Raw genomic sequence first — 22,187 nt, forward strand, 5'->3', positions numbered from 1 at the left:
GAATGAAAAATCTTGGGTCAGAAACAGTAATTTTGGTTTTCTTACCACAGATGTTTGTCCTGAGAATTTTCTGCAAATTTGTTTGCCCCGCCTAAGCCAATGATTGAGTCTAACTGCATACCGATATTACAGGATATTAAGTGCAGAGTAATTAAAAAAAAAATTTAAAACTTTTTTTAATATTTTATATTAGAAGCAATGTAGAGTCGTATAAACCATGGTATGTAACATAATACATTTTGTGTACATCTTCTTGTTTTAAATTTAACAATATAAAAATAATAAACGTAAGGAAAGAAGAACAGATTAAGGAAAGTAATGTAGGCCCCAAAAGTTAACAATTGGTAATTTGTGGATAGGTAGAGAGAAAGAGCCCATAGATAGAGAGGTAGAAAAAAAGAAAAGACCAGAAAAGAAGAGCAAAAAAAAAAGAAATATAAGAAAAAAGAAAAGAAAAAAACAGAACAGAACAGAAAAAAAAGGGATATACCTACTTCATATCTTTCCACACCCCTCACCTAGTTCTAAAACGGCTAATTACCAGTTGCACCATATTATACGTAATAAGTCAATGAAAGGAGACCATATCTTTAAGATTTGTTCTGATTTTCCTACTAGAACGAATATCAAATTTTTGAGATGTAACATTTAAGACATGCTTGTCTGAAATTTTTTAAGTAGAAAATACTAAATACCCATACTAGTAGCACAGAACAACAAAAATGATGTGCAGAGTTTTTGGGGGAATTGGGAGACTGGAGTAAATTTCAATGAAACATGTTGAGAGGGGAATTATTTAAAAAAAAAAAATGTGTATATATTTGTTCCTGAGAGCATTGCAGGCATCTATTAGAAACATAGAAACATAGAAAATAAGTGCAGGAGTAGGCTATTCGGCCCTTCGAGCCTGCACCCCCATTCAATATGATCATGGCTGATCATCCAACTCAGTATCCTGTACCTGCCTTCTCTCCATACTCCCTGATCCCTCTAGCCACAAGGGCCACATCTAACTCCCTCTTAAATATAGCCAACAAACTGGCCTCAACTACCTTCTGTGGCAGAGAGTTCCAGAGATTCACCACTCTCTGCGTGAAAAATGTTTTTCTCATCTCGGTTCTAAAGGATTTCCCCTTTAACCTTAAACTGTGACCCCTTGTCCTGGACTTCCCCAATATCGGGAACAATCTTCCTGCATCTAGCCTGTCCAACCGCTTAAGAATTTTGTAAGTTTCTATAAGATCCCCCCCTCAATCTCCTAAATTCTAGTGAGTACAAGCTGAGTTTTCTGCGGCTTTTAGCTGAATAAACCAATGACTTGCGCTAAACGAATGATTTGTAAATAATTCTTCTAATATGAGGCTGGATATATAATTCGAACAAAAAAAAAAGCTGTGACTTTTGGGTGAATACTTCTTGTTTTATATTGGTTTAGTCATTGGAATTGAAAATGTTGTTCATCTCTCCTCTTTGGAATATTTACAGTGGATGGTGCTCCTTGATATCTTGTCTGGGATCGTGCAAACGCCAGCATCCCATCCAGCACATGTATTGCACAAATGCTTTCAGTGCTGATCTGCAAGAAGAAATCTACAATTTTCAGCCCATATTCTGGCCAGCATTATTGGCGAAATAATGCTCACCACCTGCGGACCACCCACTGTCTATTCTATCATTTTAAAAGGATGCGGTGGTAATCGAATGTGGAGGAGATTTGCCAGGATGTTACCCAGAATGGAGATTCGCTGGGATGTTATCTGGAATGGAAGGATGTGGTTATCAGGGCATAGGCTAGGTTGATTCTCACTGGACTGCCAGTCATACCAGCTGAGCAGAAGGAAAAACCTCAAATGTTATCCTGAAGAATGTTTGACCAGTGCCAAGGGATTGGAAATGGTGTGGAGACTAATTTTGGTTTAATCCTCTGATGTGGATTTTTGAGTTAATGTGATCGCTACACTACTCTTATATCCATGTCCATTTAGATGAAGGAAATAGGAATCTTGCACTTTTGTACATTGACTGGCATAATTTCCCTTGATTCCACTTTGCAGATATGATTGATATACTGTCCGACATTGAGGGAGAGGTTGTGTCTTAGCACAAAGTTACAAGGCTCTCTATCTCCTTTCTCAATTCCATCTCTCATAGAAACATAGAAACTAGGTGCAGGAGGAGGCCATTCGGCCCTTCGAGCCAGCACCGCCATTCATTGTGATCATGGCTGATCATCCCCTATCAATAACCCGTGCCTGCCTTCTCCCCATATCCCTTGACTCCACTAGCCCCTAGAACTCCTATCTAACTCTCTCTTAAATCCATCCAGTGACTTGGCCTCCACTGCCCTCTGTGGCAGGGAATTCCATACATTCACAACTCTCTGGGTGAAAAAGTTTTTTCTCACCTCAGTCTTAAATGACCTCCCCGTTATTCTAAGACTGTGGCCCCTGGTTCTGGACTCGCCCAACATTGGGAACATTTTTCCTGCATCTAGCTTGTCCAGTCCTTTTATAATTGTATATGTTTCTATAAGATCCTCCCTCATCCTTCTAAACTCCAGTGAATACAAGCCCAGTCTTTTCAATCTTTTCTCATATGACAGTCCCGCCATCCCAGATCTCATCATCAATCAACATCTAGCCCACTGCGGTGGTGTTGTCTGCAAAGTGATTTTGCTGTGGTATTGGAGTGCTAATTGGACTCATTTTTGTACATATTCTACTATGTTCGTTCCTTGGAGAAATCTTTGTAAAGATTGCACATGCTTGTGATTTTCCTTCTACATTTTCATGTAAAGATGTTGCCATTGCAAAAGGCTGTGGTATTAGCAAAGTTGTGTAAACACTCTAGACTTCCTCTTTGCTATGATAGGTGATATGTAATGCTGGCCAATGTATAAGGAGCAATGCAGAACTTTGGGATAATTACAGGCTTGATAGTACAAAGACTAGAGTACATTGTTCCTTCAAAGGTGAAATTGAGAAGCTTGGATAGCTGGAAATAATTGCAAGGCCATGACCTGATTGAGAAGTTTGGAGATAAACTGCTTCCACTTCAGTAGTTTATCTCTGCACTCTTGAGATCAGATTACACCCATCGAGATATAGGCTTCGCATCTGATCCAGCTACTTCAACCCAGCAATTTGTTGTTGTGGTATGTGCTGTTCAACGGTCCTCCAGTCTGTTCATCTCGTGAGTTTGTTGAACCTACCCAAAGCACAATTGTTGATCACCACACAGCCAGAGTATTTACCAGCCCAAACCTGTGCATGCGTTGATTCATTTCCAAGGTAATATGATGTAGCGAACCTGTGTGGCATTCCCAAATTGTGATCAATTTTTTTTAATGATGGGGGTGGTCTTGTACCCATCCCTGCCCCCGGTCCCAAAAATGGGGAGCTGAAAAGTTTAAGAAAGAACTGCAGATGCTGGTAAAATTGAAGGTAGACACAAAATGTTGGAGAAATTCAGCGGGTTAGGCGGCATCTATGGAGAGAAGGAATTGGCGACGTTTCGGGTCGAGACCCTTCTTCAGACTGATATCAGGGGAGGAAAAATGGGTGGAGACAGTGGGACAAGTGGGAGAACTATGAGGGGGAATGAAGAGAGAGAGAACGGGCTAACTGAAGTTAGAGAAGTCAATGTTCATACCGCTGGGGTGTAAACTACCCAAGCAAAATATGAGGTGCTGTTCCTCCAATTTGCGCTGGACCTCTGACAATTGAGGAGGCCCAGGTCAGATTGGGAATGGGAGGGGGAGTTGAAGTGCTGGGCCACCGGGAGATCAGCTTGGTTATGACGGACTGAGCGGAGGTGTTCAGCGAAAAAATCACCGAGCCTGCGCTAAGTCTCGCCTCTGTAGAGCAGTTGACACCTGGATCAGCGGTTGCAGTAGATGAGGTTGGAGGAGGTGCAAGTGAACCTCTGCCTCACCTGGAAAGATTGTTTGGGCCTTGGGTGGTGTCGAGGAGGGAGGTAAAGGGACAGGGGTTGCATCTCCTGCGGTTGCAGGGGAAAGTACCTGGCGAGGGGGTGGTTTGGATGGGAAGGGATAAGTTGACCAGGGAGATATGAAGGGAATGGTCTCTGCGGAAAACAGTAAGGGGCGGAGATATGGCGATGTGGCCAGTTGTGGGATCCCTTTGGAGGTGGCAAAAATGTCAGAGAATTATATTTTGTATCCGATGGCTGATGGAAGGTGAGGGCAAGGGGGACTCTGTCCTTGTTACAAGAGGGGGGAGGGGGAGTGAGAGCAGTGCTGTGGGATATCGAGGAGACCCTCATCTATAATGGAAGACCATCGCTGTGTTCCATTTTAATTATCTAGGATGCAGTATGAATAATTTAAGATATTTAATTTAACTTTAGGGACATCCTTTCATTTCATTTGTGTGCCCAAACTTTCCACCATGTAAGCAGAGGTGTTGTGGGTAAAGAATTGTGAACAAAGTTGAGCAAATACACCTATTGCAAGCCTTCTTCTGAAACGCTTCAGATCAAACCAGGGAGATCATACAAAAGTTTCACCTGGCTCAACTTGTGCCAAAGTCTCAACTGTCCTTGATATTTTGAAGGCCTGGGAGTTTCTATCTCCCTGTAGTATGTTGGGAATTGGTTGTCAATGTTGCCATTTGGAAGGAGACCAGCACTGTGAACAGTAAACTACATAGTCAATCTGGTTAACCTTTATGTCGGAAGGAACTGCAGATGCTGGTTTACTCCGAAGATAGACACAAAATGCTGGAGTGACTCGGAGGGACAATCAGCATCTCTGAAGAAGGTTCTCGAACCTTAGCATCTTCTTGAGAGAGATACTTCCTGTCCCTTTTGAGTTACTCCAGCATTTTGTGTCTGTTCTGGTTAACCTTTATCTGGCTATGGAGCCGATTCCTCGATATGACCTTATCTGAAGTGGATAATAAAATAATAATAATAATAATTTTATTTATAGAGCACTTTAAAAACAAACATAGCTGCAACAAATTGCTGTACATCACTAATCATTGACAAAAAAGTTAATACACACCAAAAATAACGATCAAAAGAAAAAATAGGAAAAGACATGTAAAATAAAGAAACATCAAAAACACCAAAAACAGAAGCAAAGCCTCAGGCATGGTCAAAAGCCAGGGAGTACAAATGTATTTTAACACTGGATTTGAAGATGGACAGTTAGGGGGCCTGTCTGATGTGCAACGGCAGGGTGTTCCAGAGTGCCGGAGCAGCAACAGAGAAGGCTCTATCCCCTCTGAGCCTCCGACTAGACCTCGGTACCTCCAGGAGCATTCAAATTAATGGGCACTTGCAGAAAAGTGTAATCAAATTCCTACCATACATTGTTGTGCACCAATGAGCGAATTAGGGAAGGCCATCAATCCAAAATAGTTGGTGGAATTGTGTCATTTTAGAAGATTTAATAAATTGGATGTTAAAGAATAGGATTGTACTCTCTACTACAGAAGGTAGTTGAGGCCAGTTCATTGGCTATATTTAAGAGGGAGTTTGATTTGGCCCTTGTGGCTAGAGGGATCAGGGGGTATGGAGAGAAGGCAGGTACAGGATACTAAGTTGGATGATCAGCCATGATCATATTGAAGGGCTCGAAGGGCCGAATGGCTACTCCTGCACCTATTTTTCTATGTTTCTATGTTTGTGCAGAATGTTCGGAGGTTCATACCAAAAACAAATACTAAACAGTGCAGTTATTTACATAAGGAATACACTTTTATTCTATGGCATGAATCAAGTTACTGAGTGTCTGGAGGCTTTGCCTTTTCAAGTAGGTTCAGCAACATTTTAATAGTTTGAACTGGATAGAAATATATTTTGGAAATTTGGATACATGAGACTCGAGTGATGTGAGCAGAATTAGGCCATGTGGCTCATTAAGTCGACTCTTCCATTCACTCATGGCTGTTCTATCTGTCCCTCTCAACCCCATTCTCCTACCGTCACCCCATAACCGTTGACACCTGTGCCAATTAAGAACCCATCAATCTCCACCTTAATAAATATCCATAGAATTGGTCGTCACAGTCTCCTGGGGCAATGAATTCCACACATTTACCACCCTCTGACATTCCTAAGGGGCTCGGGGCTCGCTGGAGCTGAGAGCGCTCCGTTTCGCTGGCCCAGGGCAGCCGGCAGCCTGAAGCCACGGTCTGCAGAGCTCCAGCTGGTGCGGCGTCTACAGCCTCATGGGGGACCCGGGGGAAGAAGAAGCCATCACTGCCGGCCCGCGGCCAACTTCCACCGCTCGCGCGTGGTGGCGACTTACCATCATCCCTGGACGGAAGCTTCGACCGCCGGCCCTGCAGTCTGCGGTGCTTCTGGCTGCGGCGGGAACTTTCTTCGACCGCCGGCCTGCGGCCTACACCAACTTAAAGCCGCGGTCTCCGGTGGGGAAGAGCCGACTCTGGACTTACCTGGACTTGTACCTTGTCCTTTTACCATCTGGACGCCCGCAGCAACGGCTGCGGAGGGTTGAGGTCCCGACCACGGGGGGAAATGGAGGAGGACTGGCCAAATTGTGTGCCTTCCACCACAGTGATGAATACTGTGGTGGATGTTTATGTTAAATTTTTATTGTGTTTTTGTGTGTGTTCTTTATCATTGTACCGCTGCTGACATATTTATTTCACTTGCACTTATGTGCAATGTGACAAAAACCGTATTGTATTGTATTGTAGTGTATTAATGGGTCCCTGGTATCTAAACAAAGTGAAATTTTTTGCTTTAAAACATTGCATTTAATCAGAATGTTTCCAGCATTTAGATTCATACCACAGGGAAACGGGCCATTTGGTCCAATGTTCCCAGGACTGTCATATGCTGAGAGAATGGAGCACCTGGGCTTGTACACTCTGGAGTTTTGAAGGATGAGAGGGAATCTCATTGAAATATGTAAGATTGTTAAGGGTTTGGGCACGTTAAAGGCAGGAAACAAGTTCCCGATGTTAAGGGAGTCCAGAACCAGGGGCCACAGTTTAAGAATAAGGAGTAAGCCATTTAGAACGGAGATGAGGAAACCCCTTTTCTCACAGAGTGGTGAGACTGGGGAATTCTCTGCCTCAGAGGGCGGTGGAGGCAGGTTCTCTGGATGCTTTCAAGAGAGAGCTAGATAGGGCTCTTAAAAATAGCGGAGTCAGGGGATATGGGGAGAAGGCAGGAACGGGGTACTGATTGGGGATGATCAGCCATGATCACATTGAATGGCGGTGCTGACTCGAAGGGCCAAATGGCCTACTCCTGCACCTATTGTCTATTGACTTGAGGACTGAGCTATAAGGAAAGGTTGGACAGACTAAGATTTTATGGCTTGGAATGCAGGCAGGTGATCTCTTAGGGTGTATAAAATCGTGAGGGGAATAGATAGGCTGATAGGGGAGGGGAAATCAAGATCCAAAGGACACAAGTTTAAGGTGAGAGGGTAAAATCTTAATAGGGACCCAAAGGGCAACTTTTCACACAAAGTGCTGTGTTTAAGGAATGAGCAATATATATACAATATGCAAGAACATTTGGATAGGTAAATGGATGGGATAGGTTTAGCGGGATATGGACCAAATGCAGGCAGGTGGGGCACGTTGGCCAGCGTTGGCAAGTTGGACCATAGGACCTGTTTCCATGCTGCTCGTCTCTGACTATGACTCCGTTTTAATTGACTAGCCCTTTATCTTGCAATTGTCCCCTCATTCAAGACTCTCCCTCAAGCAAAAACATCTTGACAGATACCTTGTCATGCTCCTATGGATCTTGTTTCAATAAGATCACTGCTCATTCTTTGAAACTCCAACAAATACAGACCCAACCTCCCTTCAAGCAGAAAATGCCTGAAAGCTCAGCAAGTTGGACAGCATTTGTGGAAAGAAACATTAACATTTGAAGTCGGAGAGGGGGAGAAACCAGTTAGTCCATGCAGCAGAGAAGATGATGGATACTGTAGAACAAAGACTATTTCTTTGTTTTCTGTCTCTTTTCTTATGAAGCGTCTTAAACTTTTCTTCATACAGATGCTGTCTGGCCCGAATTTTATCAGCAATTTCTGTTTCATTTCCGAATTCAACCATCTGCAGTTTTTATTTTAATTCACTGTTATATCCCTTTAATTTGTTTCAGAGCGTAAATAGTAGTTTACTTGAGATTCTGCGTTTCATTAGATACATTTTCTTCCGTTCTGCTATTCCCATTCTAATTATTCTTTGTTTTGCAGGAGGGGAAAGAAACACAGCATGATCTTACGCACACAGCTCTCGGTTCGAGTTCATGCCTGCATCGGTAAGTCAATCGATTTTCTAGTAAAATGGCGAATGGATTTCTAGCCAGAACATTACCATTTTCTTCAGCCAGTTTGCATTTCAGTGAATGTAGAATGTATGAAGTGGGGTTGACTTAAAGTGTAATGCTTCCTGCTTGGATCATACAGGTACCACGCTGCTCATGGTTCTCATTAACTGCAAAATTGGAAGGAATTGGACTGATTGTTATTATTTTGTGTTGGGCACAAGAGACATCGTTGATTGACTATTTTGGTTTCATTTTCCGTTTATTGTGCATACTGGCATAACTTAACACAATGTCTTTGAATATGGAACATTGCAGTACAAGTGCTGGCATGTATAACCTACAGTGATTAGTCTATTATTACTGTAGAGAACATGGAGCGATTACGATGATGTTGCCATGCCCAGATCTGGTGGCACATTATAAACCAGTCATCAGCACTGCTTGATTTCTCATCACTGCACCATTCTGCTATGCTAGGTCAGCAATGTGTCCTGTTTATTGTAACCGTGTGCCCCACCAGCTATAGAGAACCAACTGAAGGTCTTCGGGGAATGTTTTCTATGTACTGTTGAGTTCGGCCCCCTCAGCATTGGAATGTTTGCATTAAGCAACGCAAGAAGGAATATGTAAATGCAGCAAAATGATTGCACAGTGACAACAAAGGAGTTCTGCTTCACTCACCAAAGCATTTGTTCAGGCATCATTTGATGATGGAGTGATCGTTGACTGCCATATTGATCCATTAGAGATGGTGGGGTTTTCTTTTTGGATTGACATGTAGTGTTTAAAGCAATGAAGGTGGAAAATGTGAAACCATAATCTCTTAAGTTTATGTGGGAATCGCATGGAAGTGCATGTAAAAGAAAAATGATAAAACAGGCAGTAGGATCTCTAAAAAAAACAAACTTAGGATCCAGTTTGGACCAAATGCTGGGACCAATTTTGATCGTGACTTATACTGTTGCGTGAGTTAGACTAAGTGCTGGAGGACTGATTATTTTTCAGACTTTTTTTCCTTTTTTAATGTTTGGATGGTAAATATTTACACCCATTAGCTTGCACAAACATTTGGAAAGACTGCATCATGTACTCAAAGGGAAAAGAGGTTATAATGCAAAGAATGTTCATGCTGTACTGCAACATGAGTAGCATTAACAAAACAACATGAAAGAAAAATGTTCGACAACATGAAAAATGAGAGGAAATCTGATGATTCTGAACATCGAGATTGCTGAGGAAATCCTCCTGGGCTTTCAACCTAGTCCGCTATCGAGATTTTATTTTAGCTTGTCATAGTTACCTGCACTGAGTTAAAGTGAAAAGCGTTGGTTTTCATGCTATCTCCTGAGTGAAAAGGTAATCCAAGAATACAATCAAGCTGACCACAGTGCAGTAAAGGGCCTGTCCCACGAGCATGTGAATGCATGCGGCAAGCGCGACCTAACGTGGTCGCTTGAGCCGTACTGCCTCGCGGGGCCGGTCCCACTTCGATTGCCGGAGCCGTATGGAGTTGTGCGGAGCTGGTCCCGACATGGCGTGGGTCTCAGAAAAACTGACACTGTCCAAAAATTCCACGCGGCGACGACCTGCCGGCCCGCAGCCGCATTGAGGCCGTACGCAGCGCCTCGACGGATGTGCGCAGCGTCTTGACGCCGTACGCAGCGTCTTGACGACGTATGCCTAGCGCGAACTTCCCGCGGACTTCGCTCGAACTTCATGTCAACTCGTACGGGATCACTGGACCTCCGCGTGGCCCCCGCTTCCGGTTTGGTCGCACTCGCCGCATGCAGGCGCATGCTGGTGGGACCGGCCCTGTACGGGGATCACTCGACCTCCGCGCGGCCCCCGCTTCCGGTTTGGTTGCACTTGCCACATGCAGTCACATGCTCGAGGCACTTAAGGATAAAGGTGCAATGTTTAGTGCAGGATGTAACATTAAGGATAGCTCAAAGGTCTCCAATGAGGTAGGTGGGAAGTCAGGACCACACTCCAGCTGATGAGGACCACTCAGTTGCCCGGCAACAGCTGGGGAAGAAACTCTCCTGAATCTGGAGGTGTTCATTTTTCAAACTGCTGTACCTCTTGCCTGATGGGAGAGGGAAAAAGCAGGACTGACCAGGGTGAGACTGGTCCTTGATTACGCTGGTGGCATTGAGGCAACGTGAAGTGTAAGTGGAAGAATTAGGAAAGATAAGGTTCAAAGTGCCGACAAACACTTCTGGTTGTTATCGTGAATTTATATAATTTAATGCTGGGGATTGTAATGGTGCCACTCAGTCTTGGAGTGGATTTTTTAATTTTCCAGTGGGAAAGAAAACTTTAAGATGCAGCACAGTTAATAGACTTTAACTTTGAAGAAGGGTCCCAATCAGAATCGTCACCTATCCAGGTTCAGGAAGGAACTGCATACGCTGGTTTAAACTGAAGATGGACACAAAAACACTAGTGTAACTCAGAGAAAGGAAACAGTTCTGTTTCTGAAAGGAGGAGGTCAGGGGGATGGTGAGAACGTGACAAGGGTGGAGGTTGGTGTCCCTTTTATTATAATTAAACTTTATATGGGCTATTGATAGTACATGTTTACCTAACCATGCAACTTTGATTCTAAATTTAGCTGGGAGGAATTGGCCTTGCTGCTTTGCTTCTTGCCATAGAGTTTATTTGCTTCGATGAGCATAACCAGCTGTCCATAGCCCTGGGCTATTTCTGAGATTTGGAGTTTACCTTTTTTTTATGCTGTAGTTAAATGCATTGGTGATCTCATCTTTTTTTTAACTAGTTTGCCTGGATATTTTTAAGTTTACTTTTTAAGATGCAACACGAGGTCCGTACTTGCACAGCATCAGCTCTGTGCTGATTTGAGCGCATAAACCTGCCAGGCTTTCTGGATTATATAGTCGAGACACAGAAACATAGAAAATAGGTGCAGGAGGAGGCCATTTGGCCCTTCGAGCCTGCACCACTATTCATTGTGATCATGGCTGATCATCCACAATCAGTAACCCGTGCCTGCCTTCTCCCCATATCCCTTGATTCCGCTAGCCCCGAGAGCTCTATGTAACTCTTTTAAATTCATCCAGTGAATTGGCCTCTGCTGCCTTCTTTGGCAGAGAATTCCACATATTCACAATTCTCTGGGTGAAACCATTGAGACCATTCTTAAAATGCGGATGTGATTTACATAATGCACATTTTGGGAATTTGCAGACATGAGCATATGAAACTGTGCCCATGAGAGGCAGGGGTGCCTCCTTTCGTAGAGCATAACTTTTTTTTTTGTTCCATAGTTGGTTGAATTTAATTCACTCATTGGGAATGTTTCTATTTTGTTCCTTGCCAATAAGAAACCTCAAATGCACACCCTCATTATCATGGAACTTTTCAGGGGAGTTAAACCTATAAATTTCCGTTTAAGGTCTCTGTTGCAGCTTAATGTTTAATTTTTTTTAAAATAAATTGGCTTAACTGAAGGCTACTTTGAATAGCAAGATTTTCAGTAATGCTTTTTTCAGGCTTACTGATGGAGCAGTGTTTTGCATCACTGAGTTTGAATAATATCTCTCCCTGATTTTTCCATTTCCATTTGTGCTGTTCTAAAGTTTGCATTGCAAGAAGCTTTGAGTGAGAAATTGCAATTGGCTGGGGTGTAGAGTTGTCGACCAGGTAATTAATAACTACTGACCCTTGATTTGTGCAAATTACGAGGTGCCAAATTTTGTTGTACAATATCGAGGCATTGTCTTGGGGATCGTTGATCGCTACAGGTCCTCTTTTAGCATAAACATGTGATGGTGGTTGAATAGATTGTATTCTCATTTGAAAGTCACAGTTACTGGTTGAGAACAGGCTCTTATGAATTGTTCTTTCAAGGCCACAAAGTGGTGAGCAAAGCATCTGATGAATTTCATGTATGAAAGCAGCCGGAGCTCTGTTGCAATGCCTGAAATAACTTTCTACTGCATTTTGTTTAACTCCTCGTATTTAATTGCCCCAGTCGGAAAGCTAGAGGTGAGATCTGCTCCTTAGACAATCTTCAATCGCTGAAAAAAAGGCAAAGCATCTGGTCATGTTGCAGATAGGAGACTTTCCCCTCCAAGTTTATTGTCACAAATAGTCACAATTTCTCTTGGATACAGCCAGACTTAATGATACAGCTTGTGAAAGAGAATGACAAGTTTTTATCATAACGGTCACCAGGATGATACTGTGTCTAAACACAGGAATTGCAACATGTGTAGGAAGGAACTGCAGATGCTGGTTTACACCAAAAATGGTCACAAAATGCTGGGGTAAATTAGCTTTGATTTTTGTCCTTTTGCATAACTTTCATTCTTTTGTTCTAAGTGCTTTTTCATGCCTCTAGTTTTCCTCTCCCCTGATTCTCAGTCTGAAGAAGGGTCTCGACCTGAGATGTCACCTACTCCTTTTCTCCAGGGATGCTGTCCGACCCGCAGAGTTGCTCCAGCATTGTTGTCCATCACAAGAAGTTTAGCTTGTAGTTAATGTCACTTTCGCTAATATATCCCCACTGCATCTTCTAGTTCTGGCAGTCCGACTCTTCATGTTATATTCAACAGAGCTGTGTGTAGTTGCCCTGAACAACTTTCACCTGCTAGAAATTATTCATCTGATGTAATAATTGTTTCAGAAAATGAGTGTTCCTCCATCAAATGAAGGAAAGAATTTTGTTCGAGAAAGTTTAGAAGCTCTGTTGTCTGAAGTAAAATAACCATATAACCATATGACAATTACAGCACGGAAACAGGCCATCTCGCCCCTTCTAGTCCGTGCCGAACACGTATTCTCCCCTAGTCCCATCTACCTGCACTCAGACCATAACCCTCCATTCCTTTCCCGTCCATATAACTATCCCATTTATTTTTAAATGATAAAAACGAACCTGCCTCCACCACCCTCACTGGAAGCTCATTCCACACAGCTACCACTCTCTGAGTAAAGAAGTTCCCCCTCATGTTACCCCTAAACTTCTGTCCCTTAATTTTCAAGTCATGTCCTCTTGTTTGAATCTTCCCTACTCTCAGTGGGAAAAGCTTATCCACGTCAACTCTGTCAATCCCTCTCATCATTTTAAAGACCTCTATCAAGTCCCCCCTTAACCTTCTGCGCTCCAAAGAATAAAGACCTAACTTGTTCAACCTTTCTCTGTAACTTAGTTGCTGAAACCCAGGCAACATTCTAGTAAATCTCCTCTGTACTCTCTCTATTTTGTTGACATCCTTCCTACAATTAGGCAACCAAAATTGTACACCATACTCCAGAATTGGCCTCACCAATGCCTTGTACAATTTTAACATTACATCCCAACTTCTATACTCAATGCTCTGATTTATAAACGCCAGCACACCAAAAGCTTTCTTTACCACCCTATCTACATGAGATTCCACCTTCAGGGAACTGTGCACAGTTATTCCTAGATCCCTCTGTTCAACTGCATTCCTCAATTCGCTCCCATTTACCATGTACATCCTATTTTGATTTGTCCTGCCAAGATGTAGCACCTCACACTTATCAGCATTAAACTCCATATGCCATCTATCAGCCCACTCTTCCAACTGGCATAAATCTCTCTGTAGACTTTGAAAATCTACTTCATTATCCACAACCTCACCTATCTTAGTATCATCTGCATACTTACTAATCCAATTTACCACACCATCATCCAGATCATTGATGTACATGACAAACAACAGTGGACCCAACACAGATCCCTGTGGCATCCCACTAGTCACTGACCTCCAACCTGACAAACAACCATCCACCATTACTCTCTGGCATCTCCCATTCAGCCATTGTTAAATCCATCTTGCTACTCCACCATTAATACCCAACCATTGAACCTTCTTAACCAACCTTCCGTGAGGAACCTTGTCAAAGGCCTTACTGAAGTCCATATATACAACATCCACTGCTTTACCCTCATCAATTTCCCGAGTAACCTCTTCAAAAAATTCAAGAAGATTAGTCAAACATGACCTTCCAGGCACAAATCCATGTTGAATGTTCCTAATCAGACCCTGTTTATCCAGATGCTTATATATAGTATCTCTAAGTATCCTTTCCATTAATTTGCCCACCACTGACGTCAAACTAACATGTCTATAATTGCTAGGTTTACTCTTAGAACCTTTTTTAAACAATGGAACAACATGCGCAGTACGTCAATCCTCCGGCACTATTCCCGTTTCTAATGACATTTGAAATATTTCTGTCATAGCCCCTGCTACCTCTACACTAACTTCCCTCAATGTCGCAGGGAATATCCTGTCTGGACCTGGAGACTTATCCACTTTTATATTTTTCACAAGTGGCAGTGCTTCCTCTTCTTTGAATCTCATAGTTTCCATAGCTACTCTACTTGTTTCCCTTACCTCACATAATCCAATACCCTTCTCCTTGGTGAATACCAAAGAAAATAAATTGTTCAATATCTTCCCCCATCTCTTTTGGCTCTGCAGATAGCTGTCCACTCTGACTCCCTAATGGACCAATTTTATCCCTCGTTATCCTTTTGCTATTAATATAGTTGTAGAAACCCTTTGGATTTACTTTCACCTTGCTTGCCAAAGCAACCTCATATCTTCTTTTAGCTTTTCTAATTTATTTCATTAGATTATTTTTACATTCTTTATACTCCTCAAGCACCTCATTTACTCCATGCTGCCTATAATTATTGTAGATCTCTCTCTTTTTACGAACCAAATGTCCAATTTCCCTTGAAAACCATGGATCTTTCCAATTTTTACTATTTCCTTTCAACCGAACAGGGACATAAAGATTCTGTACTCTTAAAATGTCACCTTTAAATGTCATCCATTTCTCTTCCACATCTTTCCCATAAAACAAAATGTCCCAATTCACTCCTTTTAAATCCTTTCGCATCTCCTCAAAGTTAGCCTTTCTCCAATCAAAAATCTCAACCCTAGGTCCAGTTCTGACCCTCTCCATAATTATATTGAAACTAATGGTATTGTGATCACTGGACCCGAACTGTTCCCCAACGCATACCTCCGCCACCTGACCCATCTCATTTCCTAACAGGAGGTCCAGCACCGCCCCTTCTCCAGTAGGTACCTCTATGTATTGCTGCAAAAAACTATCCTGCACACATTTTACAAACTCCAACCCATCCAGCCCATTTACAGAATGTGTTTCCCAGTCTATGTGTGGAAAATTGAAATCTCCCACAATCACTACCTTGTGTATACTACTAATATCTGCGATCTTCTTACATATTTGCTCTTCCAATTCTCGATCCCCATTTGGCGGTCTATAATACACCCCTATAAGTGATGCTACCCCTTTCCCATTTCTCAGTTCCACCCAAATAGCCTCCTTAGACAAGCCCTCTAATCTATCCTGCCAAAGCACTGCTGTAATATCTTCCCTGACAAGTAATGCAACACCTGCACCTCTTGCCCCTCCAATTCTATCACATCTGAAGCAATGAAATCTTGGAATATTTAGTTTCCAATCACAGCCCTCCTGCAACCATGTTTCACAGATCGCCACAACATCATACTTCCAGGTGTGCATCCAGGTGTCAATAACTAATTGCTAATTTTAGGCCTGTGAGGGATTGTGGATTGCAACGGAAATTAATTAACTATCGAAAGAGCTGATGCAGAGTCAATAGAAATAAGTAAAACACCTCCGAACCTTTTTTCCCCCCCCAACGTCAAAATGTCATGGACTAAATTGCATAGTTGTATTGTATTCAATTTATTGTCATTATCTCATATTAGAGACAACAAAATGAATTTTCCTTACAGTCAAGCATCAAAAAATAAAATAAATAAATAAATGGATAAAACATATTAAAATAAAAAAAGCACAAACACAGAAGTCCACGACACAACATAACCACAACACAACGCAGTGGCACCAAAGTTGAGGAAGGTACCATAGTCCAGCCAGCCTCCCCGCCGATCTTCCCAGATGTTCACCCGTGGTCGGGGCCTCGTGAGCACCCGCAGTCGCCACCATGGGCGGCCCGATGCTCAGGCCCTCACGCCGGGATGATGGAACACCGACGCCGAACATCGACGGAGAACATCCTCAGCGGCCCGGACCTCCAGATCAGCCGCCTCCCACCGGAGTCAGCAGCTCCCGAGCCCGCAGGCCGAGCCGGGCAGAGTCGCAGGACTCCACGATGTTGCTCAGCGCCGCCCGCCTGCTTTGGGATCTCCGCGATGTCGGTGCAACAGGCCCAGCTCTGCGGAGCTCCAAACGGCGATCCCCGGTAAGGCATCGCCTGCCCCGTGATGTTTACAACGCTGCGCCGCTGCTGCTGCTGGAGCTCTGGTTGGTCCCGGCAGGAAAGGCCGTGCCAATCCAGAAGGTAGGCCCTGGGGGGGGGGGGGGGGGGGGGCGAGGCGAGGATACGGCGCGAATAATAGTCGCATCCTCTCCAGGAAGCGACTGAAGGACGGTATCCCCCTTACCGTACCCTCTTCCCCCACATAAAGACATTTAAAAAAACACAAGAACGATCTTCAACATAACAAAAAAACAAAAGGATACCAGACTGAAGGTGGAGGCAGCTAGCACCAGCGCCACCGGAAATACAAATAACTTTGAAGGTGAGAGGGACAAAGTTTAAAAATGATATGTAAGTTTTTTAATTACACAGTGGTGGGTGCGTGGAACACGTTGGCAGGTGTGGTGGTGGAGGGGGCTATGATAGTGGCCATAAAGAGGCTTTTGAATAGGCACATAGGTATAGAGGGGTATATATAATCATGTCCCCAGGCAGAGATTAACTTAGCTTGGCATAGTCTTCACAACAGATATTGTGGGCCAAGTTGCCTGTTCCTGTGCCGTATTATTCTATTTTTAGTAGCCAGGGTTACTTATTCCTGGACAATGGGCTAAATCTTGTGTTGACATTTCAGTGTCGAGTAGGTAGTAAAAGTTAATCATGAATGTTATCTCCAATCTGATCAGGATTGCGGTTCAGGAGGTGTCGGGGGAAAAACTGAAATTGCAGGTTGTGGATTGTTCTTTGGCAATATCTCGACTGGATTTATTCAGGGTGGGGAATAAGAGAATGACTCGCGAGCAGCACTATCGATAATAAAAATCTTAAACTTTCTGGATGGATGAAGTGGATACCTCTGCAGTGAGAGGGCAATGCAGTCACTTGGAAATTAAACAAATGTTTATTAAGAAATGTGCCATCCAAGTTGCAAGTGGGTCTGAAATGTATTCTCAGTGGGTGAGGCAGCATCTATGGAGCGTAGGAAATGTGCAACGTTTCGGGTATAAACCCTTCAGTCTGATGTGGGGGCGGGCGGAAGGAAGAAAGAAAGAGGTGGAGCCAGAAACATAGAAACATAGAAATTAGGTGCAGGAGTAGGCCATTCGGCCCTTCGAGCCTGCACCGCCATTCAATATGATCATGGCTGATCATCCAACTCAGTATCCCGTACCTGCCTTCTCTCCATACCCCCTGATCCCCTTAGCCACAAGGGCCACATCTAACTCCCTCTTAAATATAGCCAATTAACTGGCCTCAACTACCCTCTGTGGCAGAGAGTTCCAGAGATTCACCACCCTCTGTGTGAAAAAAGTTCTTCTCATCTCAGTTTTAAAGGATTTCCCCCTTATCCTTAAGCTGTGACCCCTTGTCCTGGACTTCCCCAAACATCGGGAACAATCTTCCTGCATCTAGCCTGTCCAACCCCTTAAGAATTTTGTAAGTTTCTATAAGATCCCCTCTCAATCTCCTAAATTCTAGAGAGTATAAACCAAGTCTATCCAGTCTTTCTTCATCAGACAGTCCTGACATCCCAGGAATCAGAAGGCTGAGGGAGAGCTAAGAAGGGGAGGAGAAAGTAAGGACTACCTGAAATTAGAGAAGTCAATGTTCATACCACTGGGGTGCAAACTGACCAAGCAAAATATGAGATGCTGCTCGTTCAATTTACGGTGGGATTTACTCTGGCCATGGAGGAGGCCCAGGACAGAAAGGCGCATTCGGGATGAGAGGGGGAGTTGAAGTGCTGAGCCACCGGGAGATCAGGTTTGTTATTGCGGACCAAGCAGAGGTGTTCGGCGAAAAAGAGATAAAAAGAAAACCAAAGAAATAGAAAGAGAAAAATAGAGAACAGAAGATATAAGAAAAAGTAAAATAAGATAAAAGGGATATACCTACTTTGTATCTTTACACACCCCTCACCAGGTCCTGAAACCATTTATTTTCAAAGTTATGTCGCACCCTATACTTGTAATACGTCGATAAATGGAGACCAATTTTTGGAAAAACCTTTTTTTAAAACCATTGGTTTAGAATTCAAGGATTGGCTCCCAAATGAAGTTTTGTACTATTATGAACATAACTGCATCTGCATCATATTTCTCAGTTGTCAATTGCGTTGTGCTGAAGGTCTCCAATCGAGTCACCAGCAATACTTTACACATTATGCATCAGAAATAATGCATTTTGAATGTAAAATCACTCTAGCATTCAAGTGAGAACATGTGGATGTGGTTAGCAGTCTAGTTCAACAACATCTGACATTTTTATTTATTTTTTTGCAAGTACCTGGAGGATTTGAGGATGACGGCTGCTGCTTTTAAAACCCATGCTGGTAAAATGTGAAGGGGCACCGTGGATTACTGTGCAGCTTCTGATGTCTTGCCGGAATCATTGGCTAGAAAGACATTGTGTGATCAAAACCCTTCCTGTTTTCACTTCGCACAACATCAATATCTACCCTTTAAATGCAAGCCATTGTTCTTGCACGGCCTTTGCCTCCAGAGCTGCTTTGAAGAGCCAGATGCATGCCTACACCTCCTGGAAGAATTAGGTACCAGGGATCAGAAAGGTGACTGTTCAACACACAGTAAATGACTTAACAGAAATGGCAGAGGTTATGCCTTTGGGGAGGGATAATGGTAACCAGCATTGCCCAATTTGAGACCTTGGAGGTTGCTTTGATTGCTTGAAACAGCCCACTGTGAAGAGTTGCAGCAGGAAGCTAGTGTGGGATGTCGTGCCTCATTTGTGCTGCAGCAGCTGCCTATGTCCATGGAATTGCCAATCCTTTGTTCTTTTTTTCAACAAAAACGTTAAAAAAAAGTGCATGTGCAACAGATGTGATTTATTGATCATGCGGTGGTCAAACGGCCCAGAGAAAGAGACTGGTGTGTTGCATCTCGGGGTTTTTCGATGCCAAACTGCATTTATTTTTCCTCTTGGGACCAGGAGGCACTGCAAGTGCGATTCTTGGCACAACGCGTTTATATGGCCTTGGGTTTTTGAGTAATTTTTTTACTTTGTTTGTGACTGGCACTCGTGGGAATACGCTGTCCATTGTATACTTTTCAGTCTTCTGTTTATGGAGTTGTGAAGGCATAAACAGGTTAGCAACAGGCGACATTAGTCACAAGGAATGAGTAATTAAAAATAAGGGATGGAGAATTAGGAGATTAGAAGGAAATGTTGTGCTCGCATGAATTTTCTATTCTTCCGAGGCATAATGTAAGCTGAGCAGGTTAACCCATGATGAGTATTTGTCGGCACTGGGCCTGTACTCACTGGGGTTTAGAAGGATGAAGAGGGGACCTCATTGAAACATACGGAATAGTAAAAAGCTTGGATAGTGAATGTGGAGAGGATGTTCCCACTAGAAGGAGAGTCTAGGACTGGAGGTCATAGCCTCAGAATTAAAGGATGTTTTAGGAAGGAGATGAGAAATGTCTTTAGTCAGAGGGTGGTGAATCTGTGGAACTGAGAAGGCTGTGGAGGCTGTCAGTGGATATTTTCAAGGCAGAGTAGATAGTTAGAGTTTTTGTTAGTACAGATGTCAGAGGTTGTGGGGAGATGGCAGGAGAATGGGGTTAGGAGGTTGATAAAGTTCAGCCATGATTGAATGGTGGAGTAGACTTGATGGGCCAAATGGCCTAATTCTACTCCGATCACATGACCTTGTAACGTTTACTCTGGGGGGTGGGGGAGAGAGTTATGAGAACTAGCCCTTGGATTCACTGCGATAACTTGTATCCACAAGGCTTGTACAGATATTTTGGAGACGGAAGCAGCGTGGTAACAAATCAGTGAAGAAATATGTACTTTTTTGATCATGTCTGCCACAATCTGGAATATACACAAGAGAGCCACAGCATGGCCATTGATAAAATGCTGCTTTGTGGGGGAGCTGTCTATCTGTTGATGTTTTAATGCATGACATCCTGTGGAATCCAAGTAACTTCAATGTAATGGAATTGTTGCCTGCATTGGGGAGAGAGGAGTCCAAGATCCATAAATCACCTGTGAAATGACCATCAAACTTGGGCATTCTAACCAGAAGCTTTTATCTTTCCGATTTTTTAGTTTAGTTGATTATTGTCACATGTGCTGAGGTACTGTGAACAGCTTTTTGTTGCATGTTTTCCAGTCAAAGAAAAGATTGTACACTATTATAATGAAGCTGTCCAAAGTGCACAATAAAGATAAAGGGCTCAACATTTAGTGCAATGCAAAGTCTGATTAAAGATAGTTCTCCAGCGAGGTGAATGGGAAGTCAGGACTGCATGCTAGCTCTTTACTTCAGCCATGTAAACTACTAGAGGGATAATTGCAAGACCAGTTAGGGTGGTGGTGGTGGAGGGCGAGGTATAGTGGAAGATTTCTCTGTCAATTGAAAGCAGTCCACGTTAAAGATGTTTAACTTCTTCGCGGTGGCCTAGCGGTAGAGTCGCTGCGTTACAGCGCCAGAGACCCACGTTCGATCACGACTCCGGATGCTGTCTGTACGGAGTTTTTATGTTCTCCCTGTGATCCTGTGTGGGTTTTCTCCGAGCTCTTTGGTTTCCTCCCACACTCCAGACATAGAGGTTTGTAGGTTAATTGGTTTGTGTTTGTATTCTTGGTATAACTGTAAAATAAAAAATTGTCTCTAGTGTGTGTAGGCTTGTGTTAATGTGCGGGGAGTGCTGATTGATGTGGTCTCGGTGGGCCATTGGACCTGTTTCCAAGCAGTATCTCTAAAACTAACAAACCAAACACACTTCTGATATGCTTTTGATCAGGATACATTGTGTCCATGTCAACCAGAGTCTCCACACATTGGGGGGAAACGTATATCTAGCCTATCCGTGCCCCTGGAGCTTTCTGCTTATGTCCTGATCAAACCACAGCTATTGCATCCACCATGAGTTTGCATGAGCTGTTGCAGTTTTGGAAATTCGGTTCGAGGAATCGGACGTCAACTCTGGATCACCTTTAAGGCATTCAGGATCAGCAGAATGGTTGGTACAATATTTACTCTTTACACCTGTAAAGTACAGTAAAGTATCCTTTATTGTCATTCAGACTTTTCAGTCTGAACAAAATTTCATGCCTTGCCGTCATAACATAGAATAAAATACCAATCTCCCTCTGCGTTGAGGCAATCTAGGCTTCCGATGTAACGACCCCACTGGCTGGTGGTAACTAAGTCCCGCGGCCGAATCCGAGCTCCGCAAACGGGCCGGTTCAAATTCCGCGGACCCGGGCGGACGAAGCTGTTGTTCCGGGAGCTCCGGAAAACAGGTCACCAACTGGGTCAGAGTAGCCGATTTTTGCTACAAGCTATAAAGCCTCAAATCAACTGTGGTAATCCTTTTCTAAATGTTATGCAACAGTCACATAAACAAATTTGCAGATAGTTTTATCCGTGTGCATTGAAATCAGTTAATCCATTCAAGCCCAGAATATGAAAAAAAATACTGGCACTGCTGTACTGGACTAGTTAGTATGACGGACTAGATTGTTTTTTGAGGATTGGAGGAAGGACATCCTTGTGATTGAGGCAGTGCAGTGTAGGTTCACGTGATTGATCCCTGGGATGGCGGGACTGTCATATGAGGAAAGATTGAAAAGACTAGGCTTGCATTCA

General features: G+C 43.3%; 1 protein-coding gene across 9 annotated transcripts in view; it reads left to right on the forward strand.

Annotated features, from left to right (window-relative positions):
• LOC129706915 (FH1/FH2 domain-containing protein 3-like) overlaps positions 1–22,187 on the forward strand; it is a 649,864-nt gene that overhangs the window by 72,097 nt on the left and 555,580 nt on the right. For all 9 annotated transcript variants that reach the window (XM_055651616.1, XM_055651562.1, XM_055651571.1 and 6 more), the window contains exon 3: positions 8,213–8,277. In XM_055651616.1, the coding sequence (XP_055507591.1) occupies positions 8,213–8,277 (65 nt within the window). The remainder of the gene's footprint in view (positions 1–8,212; positions 8,278–22,187) is intronic.

This window comes from Leucoraja erinacea, chromosome 2, assembly GCF_028641065.1.
Source record: "Leucoraja erinacea ecotype New England chromosome 2, Leri_hhj_1, whole genome shotgun sequence".
Lineage (NCBI taxonomy): Eukaryota > Metazoa > Chordata > Chondrichthyes > Rajiformes > Rajidae > Leucoraja > Leucoraja erinaceus.